The 15,207-nt window shown below is 43.5% G+C and overlaps 1 protein-coding gene across 1 annotated transcript; it reads right to left on the minus strand.

The window, feature by feature from the left end:
- Window positions 1-1,993: 1,993 nt before the first annotated feature.
- Window positions 1,994-10,946, minus strand: gad3 (glutamate decarboxylase 3). Its single transcript, XM_061796594.1, has 16 exons — window positions 10,784-10,946; window positions 10,083-10,184; window positions 9,895-10,001; window positions 9,669-9,804; window positions 9,480-9,570; window positions 9,089-9,201; window positions 8,862-8,977; window positions 7,402-7,481; window positions 6,173-6,227; window positions 5,944-6,060; window positions 5,792-5,856; window positions 5,412-5,490; window positions 5,069-5,218; window positions 4,240-4,347; window positions 4,064-4,153; window positions 1,994-3,999 (listed from the first exon to the last, which is right to left on the minus strand). The coding sequence occupies exons 1-16, from the start codon at window positions 10,830-10,832 to the stop codon at window positions 3,826-3,828; spliced, it is 1,632 nt and encodes a 543-aa protein (XP_061652578.1). The 5' UTR covers window positions 10,833-10,946; the 3' UTR covers window positions 1,994-3,825.
- Between the last annotated feature and the right edge of the window lie 4,261 nt (window positions 10,947-15,207).

Genomic DNA, 15,207 nt, shown 5'->3' on the forward strand with positions numbered 1-15,207 from the left:
TAAATGTAGGTCAGTCCTTTCCATAGTGTTTAGGCCAGCAGAGTGGGCCTCGAAGGCCCGACTGTACACCACTGATAATTCCACACCCTAACCCACAGATGCACGCCGCCCGAATAATGTGCACGCAAAGAAAAAGCAAGTGTCGCAACCTTTCTCGTTTGTCTGAGTCATCGTGGCCTCGAGTGGCGTTCTGGCTGATGCTCCAGGTTGTGGACTGAGACTAAAACGTGACTATTGCCACCCAAAATACAACGCCACAAATAAGTGAGACTTATAAGTGAGGTCTGACGGGTCAACCTCCACGGAATATGTAACAGTGACGTTAGACTGTCATGTCACTGGACAAAAACGCCAAGATGTTTGCCAGTGAAGGAGTTACCGTAAGCAGATCCACATGACAGCTGCATGACAGCCTCTCTCCCGATTCAACATGTACTGTACATTCTCAAGGGGTGGGGTCTACTCTCTGTTATCACTCGAGAGCCATGGACCGGCGGGAGAGGGTATGCTTTATCAGAACCTTTTCACACAGACAGCGAAAAAGAGATAGCCCCGAGATGACGTGCACTTCTTACACTGTGTGTGTGTGTGTGTGTGTGTGTGTGTGTGTGTGCATCTTGTGTACTGTATATGTACATTTTATATATATATGTCCGTTATGTAGAATTTATATATATATATATATATATATCAAAATTCACTGTTTAACAAAAAGAAAAGAAAAAACATTATTTATGATTATTTCCAAGTCTAATTTGAAATATTGTAAATGATACTGTATCTATATGGACACGAGAAGCGATTTTGTAACAAGTTGTCTTCATATTCCAAAAAGACGAGACGCAAAAGTTTCTCGTGAATCCCTTCAATTATCTTTAGGAAAGCAAATCAACTTTTCTGTACGGTACCGAAATGAAGAACATCTTATTAGATCAAAAGGTCCTCGGTTATTTTTGGTCCAATTAGGTCATACTGTAGGTCACCCCGGTGTCAAACTCAAGGCCCGGGGGCCAGACCTGGCCCGTCACGTCATTTTATGTGGCCCGCGAAAGCAAATCATGTGTGTCAACTTCCATGATTCTTTTTCCAAATGTTTGTATAATATGCACATGTAATAAATAGTCATGAACTATTGTAAGCATGTTTTGCCTCCCAACCCCTTTTAGAGTTACTTGAACAATAGTTGAACAAAGCATCTTCCTTGACTTGTGATTTCAAAAGTAGTTATCCATCAATTAGTTGTCTATGCGTAATATGATGAGGCGATTAAACATTGATATGGTTGTACAATCATAATGGCCCTCTGAGGAAAACCGTATCCCCAATGTGGCCCGCGACAAAAATGAGTTTGACACCCCCCGCTGTAGGTCATTCATATGCACGGCGTTGTATTAAAATAAACTCCCCAATCATAGCCAGCCACAGTTTTGAATCAAGGAATCTTTGTATTGCACGATGGAACTTTTTTTTAGCGAGGTCCTCCGCTCATTAAGCTGCAACGTCATAATGAAAACTAAATTCAATTGAGAGGACTAACGAAGCGAGCGGAGGACTTGGCCATTCTGCAGTGGAGGATTCTGGCCAACAATGTCCGGTCTCCTTTTGTGTGTCTTTCACCAAATAAAAGGGGCATTGATGACTCACAATGCTTCGGCTCATAGATGAGGACACGGTTGAAGACAGATGAGGACAGGCACAATAGATAGAGTCGGCGATAGAGATGAGATCGGTTCGGAAAGTGCGAGGTAGCGATTGCGAGTGTTTTTGACTTTGACAGACTGTAGAAGAGTACATAACTAAATCACTCCAAACTCCAAGTATGATTTCCCGCCCTTGCTCTTCCTCATAACGATCTCCCGTATTCCCTCATACAATTTTCCATGGCTGAGTGATATCAGTAACCGTGGCAACTGCGTGCGCCTCTCATAAACTGAACAAAGGGATGATTTTGAGGAAGGTTTTGCCAAGAAGCAAAACAATTGAGAGAAGAAACTCAAAGAGAGACACATTTTAATTGCATCCAAATGCTTCATTCATGCTTCAAAAGTATTTGACATCATTACAATTTGGACAGTGTTGCAGTTTTAACCACTGATCATTTTGTATCATGTTTTTCCCAAAAGTTGACTTCAAAGACACACTCAATAAAATAACAAGACAAGAATACTCGCATGAGTCAGACTTGATTTCGGCATTATACGAGTAAATCCATGAGCTGGTTTTGGTTACATACATACTCAAAAAGGAAGGCTGGGTTGTCCTGCATTGCGGTGGCCGTGTTTCAATTACTGGTATTCTCAATAAATACAATCAAACTCCACAAATGTATAAAAAAAAAACGACTTTCCATCAATGAGGCCATACCTTTATTTTTGCTCTCGACAGACAAAACATTTGGAGTTGCCATTCGAAGATGCAAATGCGTATTGTACTCATTCGACACGAATTCATTCGTTGATATTCCGTACCACTTATCCTCGCGAGCATCTTGGGCGTACTGGAGCCCATCCCGGCTATCTTTGTGAGAGAGGCGGGGTACGCCCTCAACTGGTTGCCTGCCGATCGCAGGGCACATGCAAACAAACAACCAGTCGCACTCGCATCCGCACCTACGGGCAATTTAGAGTCTTCAGTTTACCTACCGTGCATGTTTTGGGGATGTGGGAGGAAACCGAAGAAAACCCACGCGGGCAAGGGGAGAAACATGCAAACATGCAAACTCCACACAGACGACGCCGGATTTGAACCCGGGTCCTCAGAACTGTGAGGCGCGGCTGCGCTACCCAGTCGTCCACCGCGCCACTGCTGCATATTTTGTGTTGCACACCATCTCGAACTTATGCCGGCATGCCAGGGGAGATGTTAGAGAGAAAGGGTCTCATGAACAGCGAGCGCTGCGCATCTTGAGGCGGGGCTGCGGGGATGGCGCCTCGGCAATGGAGGCACCCGAGCATGCTCAAAGTACCTCAAATGTATTATCTGACAAATCACTTTTCAGCTCCTCCTTTAAGGGGGGCAAAAAAATACTGCTTTAACCCATTTTGGCAGCTTGATTTGATTTTGAAATGTACTGTACTGAAAATGCAAATTGAAGAAAATTGAACTGGTTGTCCTGAGATTGGATTCGGACTCCCGCAGAATGCAATCAGTAGCACGAGTGTACAAATGGTCACATACTAAAAATCAATCAAAAAAAAAAAAAAAAAAGTATCGGCCCCCTTAAATGATTCGATTTTATGCATAGTTTCCCCACGTTAATGTAGAAGATCATCCACCAAATGATCAAAGACAATAAAAGGCAGTCTTTAAATGGTGCTTTAATTGAAGGGAAAAAAAACCGCTTGAAAGCTACCTGGCCTCGTGTGAAAAAGTAAGGCCAGTAATATCTCTTTGGAGATATTTTGTTTTCATTCGGCAACAATGAAAGGTTTTCGAGCCTTGACGGCCTCATAAGGTCACGCTACAACATTTCAATCCCAATGAATTCCTGTCTTTGACTCGGCCACTCACTCCAAAGCCTTTTTGAAGTCATTGACATGTTGACTTGCTGATCTGCTTTTGTTTTCCTGCTGCAGAACCCAAGTGGCCTCCATCTTGAGGTCACACTCTCTTTCCACACAGGGCCCGCTATCTTTTTCTTCATAAAAAGCACCATTTGTTTGATGTGAACCATTCCATTTTGAGAAGGGGGCCAACGCTTTTCCGCAGCATTTTCGATTGAATGAGTGAAAGAATGCAATGAAAATGACATTGAGAGATGATTAACATGACGAGTTCGAATCCAAGCATCTTCAATTCAAACAAATAATAATCTGAACCGCTCTGTCATAAATCACGGCCCACACGGTTTATCTCCTCCAGTAGGAAGTCGATGTCCTCCCGCTGCGTAGCAGGGTTGGCAAACACACATCGGAAGAAATTGACTTTGGTGCTTGTAGGCTGATAGCCAATCAGGACGGAGCCCTTTTCCATCAGCCTTCCTTTGATCTGAGGAGCTACCTGGAGTCAAGGGACGCATCAATTACATTCGGAATCTGCTGCCAATGAAAGCATTTCTCCACACCTGACTGAGTCTCTCGTCTCGCTCGGCGCCAGGTGGCACGCTTCTCAGACTGGGAGGAATATACCAGAAACACACATTGCTGTGCTCCGGCTACGTCGAAAGCAGAGGACAAACGTACTTTGAAGATGCCGCTCTGTCAAAGACGTATGAAAAACTTTCGGCAAAAACAGACGTACTTTGTTTTGGAAGACTAATTCAAAGTCTTTCCTCTTTTGCAGTCGATCGTGCAAATACTCTGCATTTCCCAAGCACTTGTTGACCTGAGCACCGAAGCCCTCCGTACCCTGGAGCGGGAGAGAGAGAGAGAGAGAGAGGAAAAAGGCAAACACGTCCCCAAAAAAGAGGGCAACATGGGGAAAAAATAGACATGGATGGCTGGAGAGGACAGAAAAACATCGGTCATACGCTACTAACCGAGATCTCGTTTGATGTTTGTCCCGCATCCTCCACGCACCAAAATGATCGGGGACACAAAAAGCATTGTGAAGCTGCGTCCGCTGGCGCCTCGAGGCGGGGATTCCCAAGCAAGTATTGAAGTTTGGTACCATAAAGTACCCTGTTTTCATTCTTCTTTTTGTTTTTGGGACCAAAACTGAGAAGTAAATGTTGATTTCTTCACAGTATGCTAATGTTTTTGAAATCCGAATTTCACGGGTTTTACGAGCTGGAAACCCAAATTAGGTCAAGATAAACAAACACTTGAAATTGTTGAAATGGTGGGCCCTGAATCTATCATCCATGAAAGTTTGACTTTTTGAAAGGAATTATGAAAATAAATCAACCTTTCCATGATCTTCTAGTTTAGTACCCATGGTACCCATGTACTGTGCATATACAGTTGTACAATACTTTCATCGTAATTATCTCTGATGAGTGAATGAGTAACAGACTGGGGCAGATGATCAGCACACGGCGAGCCTCGTCCAAATCTTAACGGACGAAGAGGTGATCACCGGTGGAACAAAACCGTTTCCCCTTCTGGCGGGGCGATAGACAGCACAATACCTTTGCCTTCCACATGAGCCAAAGTTTGAAGACATCCACGTGTCTGCCGCACTGGATGCTCTTATCTCCGGTATCGTAGCTCACGTCGTAGAATTTGTCTTTCTGAAAAAGATACGGCGCTCCTAATTCGTTGCACTGTTGCAAGAGGCCCTGTGGACAAGTACACAACATTGATTACGATGTGGATAAACATTGTAGACATTCTGGTCCAATGGTGGAGATGGGTTTCACTGTTCCTACAAGGGAAGTCAAAAAGAAAAGCTTTTCTTGTTGCTCAATGCCCACAAAACAATCCTGTCAGTATTTGCAAAGCTACAACAAGTGCAAATAGTCAGCATCTTACTTTCTTCTTGATCAGTATCGCCGAGCACTGCAGGGGAACGCCCATCATCTTGTGAGGGTTCCATGTTACTGACCAGGCTCTGGAAAACAGCTCATTTGCTTACTAGATGCTTTCATATTCTCTGGTAACAACAGGAGTCCCATTACTAACGCAACATTAACCCCTGGACAAACTTTAGATTCGATTCAATCTACACACACACGCACTGAATGAAACTGGACTAAATAAAGTTACCCATTTGGACTAGCTAGATCACTAAATCTATTTATCCAGCTGGACCAACCAACTAACTAACTGTTTGCAACACACAGAGAGCTGAAATCCAATCGGAGGGAGAGGAAATAAACGTGAATGAGATGTTCTGAATACTAATGCCATACCTTTCAATGCCCTGTAGTTTCGTCCTGTGTCTGTCCGACAAAAGTAAGCCTCCGCCCCAGGATGCCTGGACGGGGAGACAAAAAAAACAGCTGGTACACACAAAATGGAGGAGTGCAAGTTCTAAATGTGATCGTTTGCGTTGGCATCTTACATCCACATGCATCCATAAAGCGCGTCTCTGACAGATGTCTGCAATGGCATCGAGCGGATCAAAAGCGCCGTACAAGGTCGTGCCTGCTGTTGCGTTCACATAGAATGGAACCATGTTCTGGGGAGAAGAACTCAATGTTTAATAAGTAGGTTTCATATTTTTCTACATTGTGCGAAAGCATCATCCTAACCATCGAGACCTTTTTGACCATTTTGCGTTTCAGTGTTACCTTTTCTACAGCTGCAAGAATGGAAGCCTCAAGTTCTTCTGGAATCATTTTCCCCCTGAAAAAAAAAAAAAAATAATAATAATAATGTAGATGTCCTAAATACTGTACATATTATCCGATTATATATTATACTCCGCCAAGGCTGGCCTTTTTTCACTGATTCTGTTCCTAATCTTTGTAAAGGGAATTTCTGGAAGCAGCCGGGGTGTCGAGGGGGTCCGGTTTTGCGGCCTCATTATTCTATCTGCGCTTTTCGGAGGTGACGTAATTCTGTTGGCTTCAAATCTCACCGGAGTGGTTCGCAGACGAACGCGAGGCGGTTGGGATGAGAATCAACATTTCCAAATCTGAGACCACGGAGTCTCAGACTCCACTCGGAAAAGGGTGACGTGACGTGCCCTCTCCGGGTTGAGATCCTGCCACAAGTGGGGGAGTTGGGGTCCTGTTCGTGCGTGAGGGAAGAATCCGGCAGGAGATCAACAGGCGTCTGCATCTTCTCGGTCATGGTGAAGAAGGAGCTGAGCCAAAAGGCTAATCTCACGATTTAGCAGTTGATCTCTACATTTCAACCCTCACCTAACAAACTCATGGTAACAAGCAGCCGAAAGGAGTCCCCTCCACAAGGCTCCCCCTTAGAGATAATGTGAGAAGCTCAGTCATCCGGGAGGGCTTCAGAGTAGATTCGGGCATCTGGTTGGGGTGCCTACTGGACGCCTCCCTGGTGAGGTGCTCCGGCCCCCGGAACCACCCAGGACATGCTTGAGAGACTATACGCCTCAAGATCTCCTCTGGAAGAGCTGGACAAAATGTAGTAACCGGGTAGGGGGAAGTCTGGGCTTCCCCGCTAAAGCTGCTGCCACCGCAACCCGATCCCAGAGAAGCAGAAAAAAAGGGTTGGATGGATAGAACATATGATGACCACTTGAGTAGTGGAAAACCCAAAATCATCGATGTAACCCTTTCCATTCATTTGCATCTTTCTTGCATAAAGCATGCACTACACTAAAGTGTGACCACTTGCGTCAATACAAGTAGGTATTAATGCTGATACCACTTTAACAATGTTTATTATTGTTGCTTTAAAAGGTCTGACTTGTACAAATAATACTGAATGCGCACAACCACGCACACACAGCTGAGCAAACATGTGCACTGTATTGTCATTGTGCTCGAATAGTCTAAAAAGCGACCTGCGTGCGTGCGTGCGTGCGTGCGTGCGTGTGACATACCTTTCATCGCATTTCACAAGCAGCACATTTTCAATGCCCAGACCCAGCACTGCAGCAGACTTCTTGACTGAATAGTGACTCTGTAGAGACAAAACCACGCGTCATTCATCATGCTGTACTTCACAGCATATGTCAAAAGACAACATTTCTTTGTTCGGGTGTTTGTTTGAACGCTCAGCATCTGAATGGCAAAAAACGGAACACAAAAAAGCAAATGAAATAATGCCTCTTTGAGACCTCTTTATAAAGTCACAAATCAATAATGTTGAGGTTTTTTGTTTTTTTAAAATAAAAGTCATGGTTATAAGCATTGTATTGCATGCATTGATGTATTCCTTTTGTGGAGTACAGAAGGCTTCGTCATTTTGGCTCCAGACTGAAAGCATTACAATTAGGAAAAAAAAAAAAAAAATATCACAATTTCGGTCTATGCTTATAAGTGACACAGATAATGACTGCATTAATATCCTAAATGTCCATCATTACTTTAGCTTAGAATTTGTCATATAATGCGTTATTATGAGTGGGACTGCAGGCACAGTGACCGACTGGTTAGCACATCTGCCTCACAGTTCTGAGGACCGGGGTTGGATCCCCGGCCCCGCCCGTGTGGAGTTTGCATGTTCCCCCGTGCCTGCGTGGCTTTTCTCCGGGCACTCCGCTTTCCTCCCACATCCCCCCCCCCCCCCAAAAAGCATGCATGGTAGCTTAATTGACGACTCTAAATTGCCCGTAGGTGTGAATGTGAGTGCGAATGGTTGTTTGTTTTTATGTGCCCTGCGATTGGCTGGCGACCGGTTCGGGGTGTACCCCACCTCCCGCCCGAAGGTAGCTGGGATAGGCTCCGAAAATGGATGGCTGAATCAGAAATATATATTTGCTGTTCCATCTATGGCAGAACAATTAGATGGGTGGCAAAAGGCAGAATAAAGCTGTGTTCCCACCTGTAAGCTTCAAATACAGGTTTATCCCGTTGGCAAGCTAGGAAATAGGACTAAAAGTGATGATGTCGTCAAAATTATTTGCCTAATAATTCTGCACATGCTTTATAGCAGCAGTTACTATTTTGTATTGTACATTTTTATTGGACGACTGTTTTTCTTATTTTTTCCATTTGAATTAGGCCCGCGTGACATATGTGCTTTCTTTGGCTTTCTGTTATGTAAAAATGAAGTGACTCATCAATCCAAATAACAAAAAGCAGTGGCTCCAACTGTACGGATTCTACTTTGGACCACAGCGTAGAAGGTTTGAATCCTGCTGCAGACAGAAAGAATATGGAAATTGCAACTCGTTTCTGAAAAAGGCGCTAGTTCGTGTGCTACCCAAGCACTGTTGAGATGCTTTGGAGAAACGTACGGGAAACTCCCTAAACCATTCAAGCCAACACCGCCACTGCGCGCTTGAATGCCTATCGACATTGTGACGTATTATAGTTACTGTACAAATAGTATGATTACATGTTCGGAAGTGAAAAGGGCCAAGTGAGGCACAGCGCCCATTCCTCTTGTCTTCACTTCCGGGTAGAAATAATATCTGGCCACCAGCATACTGTACAGATTGGAGATTGTGCCTCCTTGAGGAAAAGAAATATGATGTGTTTTTATTTCATTTCTTTCACAGTCTATAGTTGACATAATTTGCAACAGTACACCTTTAGGGGACATAAAAGAATCACTGACATTACCTGGAGAGAAGATACCATCTCCCTCATCTTCAGACCATCTCACAATACTTTGCATCTTCTTCAGAAGAATTTCCTCCATAAGAGTAAAGACCGGAGACACCTCGTATGTAAACCTAATAACAGGAGAATTGTCAGCACCATTACAACTCTCCTTAGGAGTGCCTATAAAAAAAAAATACAAATATAAAAAAAAAAAAAAAAAAAAAGATGACAGCAAGAGCAGTGCAAAGAATGCTCAGTGGGGTGAAGAAAAACCGTACAGTATAGAAATGTCTGCCATCCAGTACAAAGAGTAAAACAAGAATAGATCATGGGAGGATACCACGGACACGTTACAAGTTTATAGGGGGGCTTCAGCCTAGTGGCACCGCTTGCCTACCAAGAGTCTCACATGTTAGTGTTGGCAATCGATGTCAGCCATTCGCCAGCCACACCAATCACATCAAGACCTGCAAACAGTTGGTTGAAAAAGCGAGGATGGCCTAGAAAGGGAGAGCGTCAGAGGTTATACTTTTCACAATTGCGACAGTTACAAACAGTAAACGGTCGCCGTTCTGTACGCAAGTGGGCAAACACAAACCTGTGCTGACACCATATTTCAGTGTGTCTCGACAATCCACTAATATTTGCTCAAGAGTGTCTGGTCTTTCAGGCAGGTCCAGACTAAAACCTTCGAGTCCTTCTTTGAGTTGGTGAGGGTGGTGAAAATCCAAAACCTGAAACAACAACAGGCATTGCTCTGCTTTCATTTCATTGCTTCTTAACTGGGGCCTTTTTGTATAAAACAAGAAAAAGAGATGCAGTACCTTGGAATTTCTGTGATAGGACTTGCAGATGTAATTTATCAATAGGTTGACGATCTCCTGCAGAAATTCCCTCGTCATCCCTTCGCCTCCCAAAGTTGGAAGAAGGTCTATTTGCACAGAGACACACTTCCAGAATGTGCCATTCAACGACTGAATGCACCAGGGCTATCGAATTGCTCAGCTGTCACCTTTGCAGTAAATGTTGCTGAAATCAGTCAGCGTCGGTTCCTTTTCTCGGAGTGACTCCACAGGGTGTTTTTCCGTCTTGGTGGATTCACCCGTGACGCCGTCTGAAAAGGTAAAACATTCGACATAAGAATCTTCATATCATAAAAGTCCACCTGCTTTCCGTCTTCAGGACACTGCAAGGACATTAGTGGTTAGGATTGACTGAATAATTTGGTTAATATTCAAATGTCTTCCAGTGAACAACAGCACTGCTTACTGGGATACTTTAGGAAGTTTAAGCGTACTAATTGGATTGCTCGATGGGTCTGCCTACCGTATTTAGCCATTGGGACAGCTCTTCGAGGTTTTGATTGCGAAGCCTTTTTTTCTGGCTGTAAGTTTACTGCCGACTTCATTCTCAACTTCAATTCAGTTAAGTTATACTTTTGTTTCTCAGCAATTCGAGAGCTTGGTACTGACATATGCAGTCATTCAATTCCCCAGTTCTGCTCTTCTATACTTTGACTTTTGGATGTGTACAGTATTCATTTAAGCGTTCTCTGATTAGTAAGCAATTTAGCTTCAGGTGTACCTTTGTTGAATATAGATTCCAAATATTATTTTTAAATCAACCCCTAAAATCATGCAGTGGCATATCACCACTAAAATACATAATTACGTATATTACATACGTAATTATCAAAAATAAAATCCTACTTACCCGACAGCTGTAAGAAATCCATATCAGTACCAATGTTAGCTTTCGACATAAAGGAAACACAAGCTTCAGCGTAAGAGAGATGTTAAAAAAAAAACGACACTGCCTTTTCTTCTCTAATATGAGCACTTCGTCTGTAGTTTTTCTTCTGAGGCAAACACTGTTAGGTGGCAGCACCAAAGTCAGACTAAGGGGTTTGCGTTGTGCCACTTCTGAGTAGCAGAAAGCAACAATAGGAGGAGGGGCGGGCCGGGGCGGGGCGGGGCGGGTGATGATACGAGGATTGCTCAATCCCTTCTCACAGTACCTGGATTTCCACGCACACAGAATGAATGACAGCTTTTTGGGGAAATGTATGTGATTGGAAATCGTCATACCAACATGTACACGTGCTTTATAATTCACAATAACTCATCTGATTGAACTCAACTCATCAAATTAATTGAGGTAGTTAATAATTAGGCGGCAGATGGTGCGTCCGTCAGTCTTTGAAGTGAAAGGTGAAAGGTGGCCGGTTCGAGACGACAGGAAATTGTGAGGGGGTGAGTCACTGATGGTGTAGTGGTTCACTCACCTGATTTCTGTGGACGCAGTGTGGGTTCAGGCCCCACTCAGTGAATTTGGATGGTTGTCTGTCTTTATACAGTATGCATCCCGACTGAGCCAATCCAGGGAGTAGTCTCCCTTCCGCACAAAGCACAAGCTTCAAAACCGCTCATCCGATCTGAAAAACCACATGCATACAAGGTGTATTTTTTCAGTTATCATCATGAGCTAATTTAGCATGTTTTGTTACTCAGTGAATAATGCAAGCAAAGCAATGGAAATTCATGGCGGTATGATTGGCTCTTCACTTACGTGTTATGGCTGGAACATTCAGAAGCTTAGATACGCGTCGGTAACCAATGCCATCGTTATGTTGGACGACAATTAGTTTGCGATGGTCTTGAGACAGCTCTTCGCTCTTAGCCATCATGAGATGTGTCTCGAATCATAGCAATGAGACCTTTTTGTAGGCCATCCATTAGGCCCGAAGCAGCTGATTTTCATTTGCACTGACGAGGGGCTGGACTGCTGTTGGATTATTGATAGATTTGAGGTGTTGACTTGGCTTTCCAGGCCTTTTTGCACCTCCCTTTCTTCATGTGTTCAATACTTTTTCCCTGTGTTATTTCACATTCTTAAGACACAACCCTCGGCAGAAGAACGTCTGGACCTCAGGAATGCGTGGATGATTTGAATTCATATTTCACATGTTTACTGAGGCCCCATAGAGCCAATATAACGTCCCAAATACTAGAAAAAGTTGGTTTGGTAAAATATTGGACCTTTAAATACTTGGGGTCAAGCAGTCCAGAGAATGGTGAGTGTGGTAAAGAGGTGAAGACACAGGTCCAAGCAGGAGAATGAACGGGTGGAGGAAGGTGTCAGGTGTATTATGTGACAGAAGAGTATTTGCTAGGATGAAGGGCAAAGTTTTTAAAACAGTGGTGAGGCCAGCCACTGAAGAGACAACGGGAAGCAAAGCCAGAGGTGGCGGAAATGAAGATGTTGGGGTTCTCTCTAGGGGTGACCAGGTTGGATAGGGTTAGAAATGAGTTCATCAGAGGGACAGCCAAGGTTAGATGTTTTCGAGACAAAGTTAGAGAGAGCAGACTTCGAAGGTTTGGACACATCCAGAGGAGAGAGAGTGAGTGTATTGGTAGAAGGCTGATGAGGATGGAGCTGCCAGGCAAGAGAGCCAGAGGAAGACCAAAGAGAAGTTTGATGGATGTCGTGAGGGAGTTACATGAGGGCCGTTGGTGTTCGAGAGGAGGATGCAGGAGATGGAAAAGGATGACGCGCTGTGGCGACCCCTAGCGGGACAAACCCAAAGGAAAAGATAAGATATCAAATGCATTATGTGTAAAGCACGACGAGAGTCTTTTTTTCCAGGATAAAACATAATGAAAATTAAAAACAATAAGAGAAGGAACATGATGGCAGAGGACCATACTGTACTTACGTGTTGACGTAAGTCTTTGCGTAAGATCAATGTACGAAATTGCAGTGTTGCAGTTGAGCCGAGACGGCGCGTCGCAGTAATGAGAAATATTGTCGTCAAATGCCTGCTAATCCCAACAGAAGAAGAAAAGGAATCCGGATGTACCAATGGTAGGCGGGGCCAAAGGAGGAAGTAAAAGGGAATACAACAATATAAGCTAGGACTATATTTGTGATAGTAACGTTCTATGCGAAACTTTGTGTGTGTTCTTTTTTTTTGTTATTGTCAGCATTGGATGATTAGGACCCCGACGTAAGTCTTTTTGGTTTTCTCATTCCTAGCAGTCTATATGACGACATATGTACCGTCTTTTACGTTGGTAGTTAGCTTAGCATCTTTTCAATTCTAAAATTCTACCACAGTGAGCAACGTTAAAGACGGAGGAATAAACGACAACGTAACATTTGTGACAACGCTAGCAAATACATATTGTGAATAAGCGTGAACATTTGATCGGAGAGGTTTCTCTAAGCTGTAGTCTAATAAATTAAAGGAAATGTTACGTTCTTGTCCAAATGACAGAGGAATTTCTGTGGAAACGATCCGCTTCTTGTACTCAACAACTGGCTGTCATATTCACGGTCGCCAGGAATATCCATATCTTTGCTTTTTTATCACTTGATTCATGTTCTGTTTCAACTCCAGTATTTACATCTCTTAATCTAAAATCCCCACCATATCGATAATATAATTTCAACATACCTAACAAAAAACCTAAAATCCAATCATCCTCATCCCACCAACCCTCATCATCACCCAAACAAAAAAAACCACCAAAACAAATACCCAATACAAACCCACTCCATTATTATATATACCTCTTTTTACCAAAAAAAAAAAAAAAAAAAAACCAAAACCAAAAAAAACAACCACCCACCAAAAACCACCCCCCAACCCACACCCAAACACCCCCCCAAACAAAAAAAAAAACAAAATAAAAAACCCAAAACACCCAAACAACAAAAAACCCCCCAACCACAACAAAACCCCCCACCCACCCCAAACCCACACCCCCACACCACCCCAAACCAAAAAAAAACAAACAACCCACACCCTCATCCCAAAACCCACCCCCAAAACACACACACCACACCACCCAAAACACACCCACAACAACCACAACCCAACCCCCAACAACCCCAAACCCCCCACCACCCCCCCCAACACCCACCCAACACCAACCCACACCCCCCAACCCACCCACAAACCCCAACCAAACAACACCCACCAACCCCAAAACCCCCCACCACACAACCCACAAACCCAAAACACTTCATCCCAAATCCCCTAACTTTCCCCACCCCCACATAAACCACCCCATTATTTTCAAAAAAACTTACAACTCCCCCTTCCCCTATCCCCCCATATTATCCTATATTTTACTCAATCTCATACCCAACCATCCAATCCCCACAACCTCCAAAATTTACCACCCCCTATAATATTACACCATAAATCCCCCCCCACCAATATAATATATCCTTCCCCAAATTCCCCCCCAAATACCCCCAATATTCACATACCCATTTATTTATTACAATCCATCCTCCTTCCTTACTCACCCTCATCCATACCCTCTATATGCTTTCCATCCCCTTCATATCTATCCCCAAATTATAAACTATTTTCCCTTACATCACTAACAATATCCTTGCCTAAATACTTCCTCCCCCCATACTATACAAACTGGCCAACATTAAGTATATGTGAAATCCCCCCCCCCTACTACCTACCGTCTATAATAATAATACAATACAAATTACCTTTCCTCTCTTGTGTGTAGTAACAATTCATGTCTGTATGTCAGGCAATTAGATCACAGTGTTATCAAAAGTGTTTGGCCCCTTGCTGATTTAGTCCATTTTGGCATATTTGTCAGATTTAGCTGTTTCAGATCATCAGATTTTAATATAGGAATATTAATACAAGATACCCCAAGTAAACCCAAAATGCTGTTTTTTAAATGATGTTTTCATTTCTTATGGGGGAAAAAGCTACCCAAACCAATGTGACTCTATATAAAAAAGTAATTTACCCCTAAACCAGTTTACAAGTTCTAATGAGTTCTTTCTTGTAGCTGGAAAGGAATTTTGCTCCATTTAAATTGTTTTAATTCAGCTACACTGGAGAGTTGGAGCCTATCCCAGCTATCTTCGGGCGGGACGCGGGGTACACCCTGAACCGGTCGCCAGCCAATCGCAGTGGCACATAGAAACAAACAACCATTCGCACACACATTCACTCCTACGGGCAATTTAGAGTTGTCAATTAACCTAGCACGCATGTTTTTGGGATGTGGGAGGAAACCGGAGTGCCCGGAGAACACCCACGCAGGCACGGGCACGGATTTGAACCCCGGTCCGCAGAACTGTGAGGCAGATGT

The sequence above is a fragment of the Phyllopteryx taeniolatus genome, chromosome 14 (assembly GCF_024500385.1).
Source record: "Phyllopteryx taeniolatus isolate TA_2022b chromosome 14, UOR_Ptae_1.2, whole genome shotgun sequence".
In the NCBI taxonomy this organism is placed as follows: domain Eukaryota; kingdom Metazoa; phylum Chordata; class Actinopteri; order Syngnathiformes; family Syngnathidae; genus Phyllopteryx; species Phyllopteryx taeniolatus.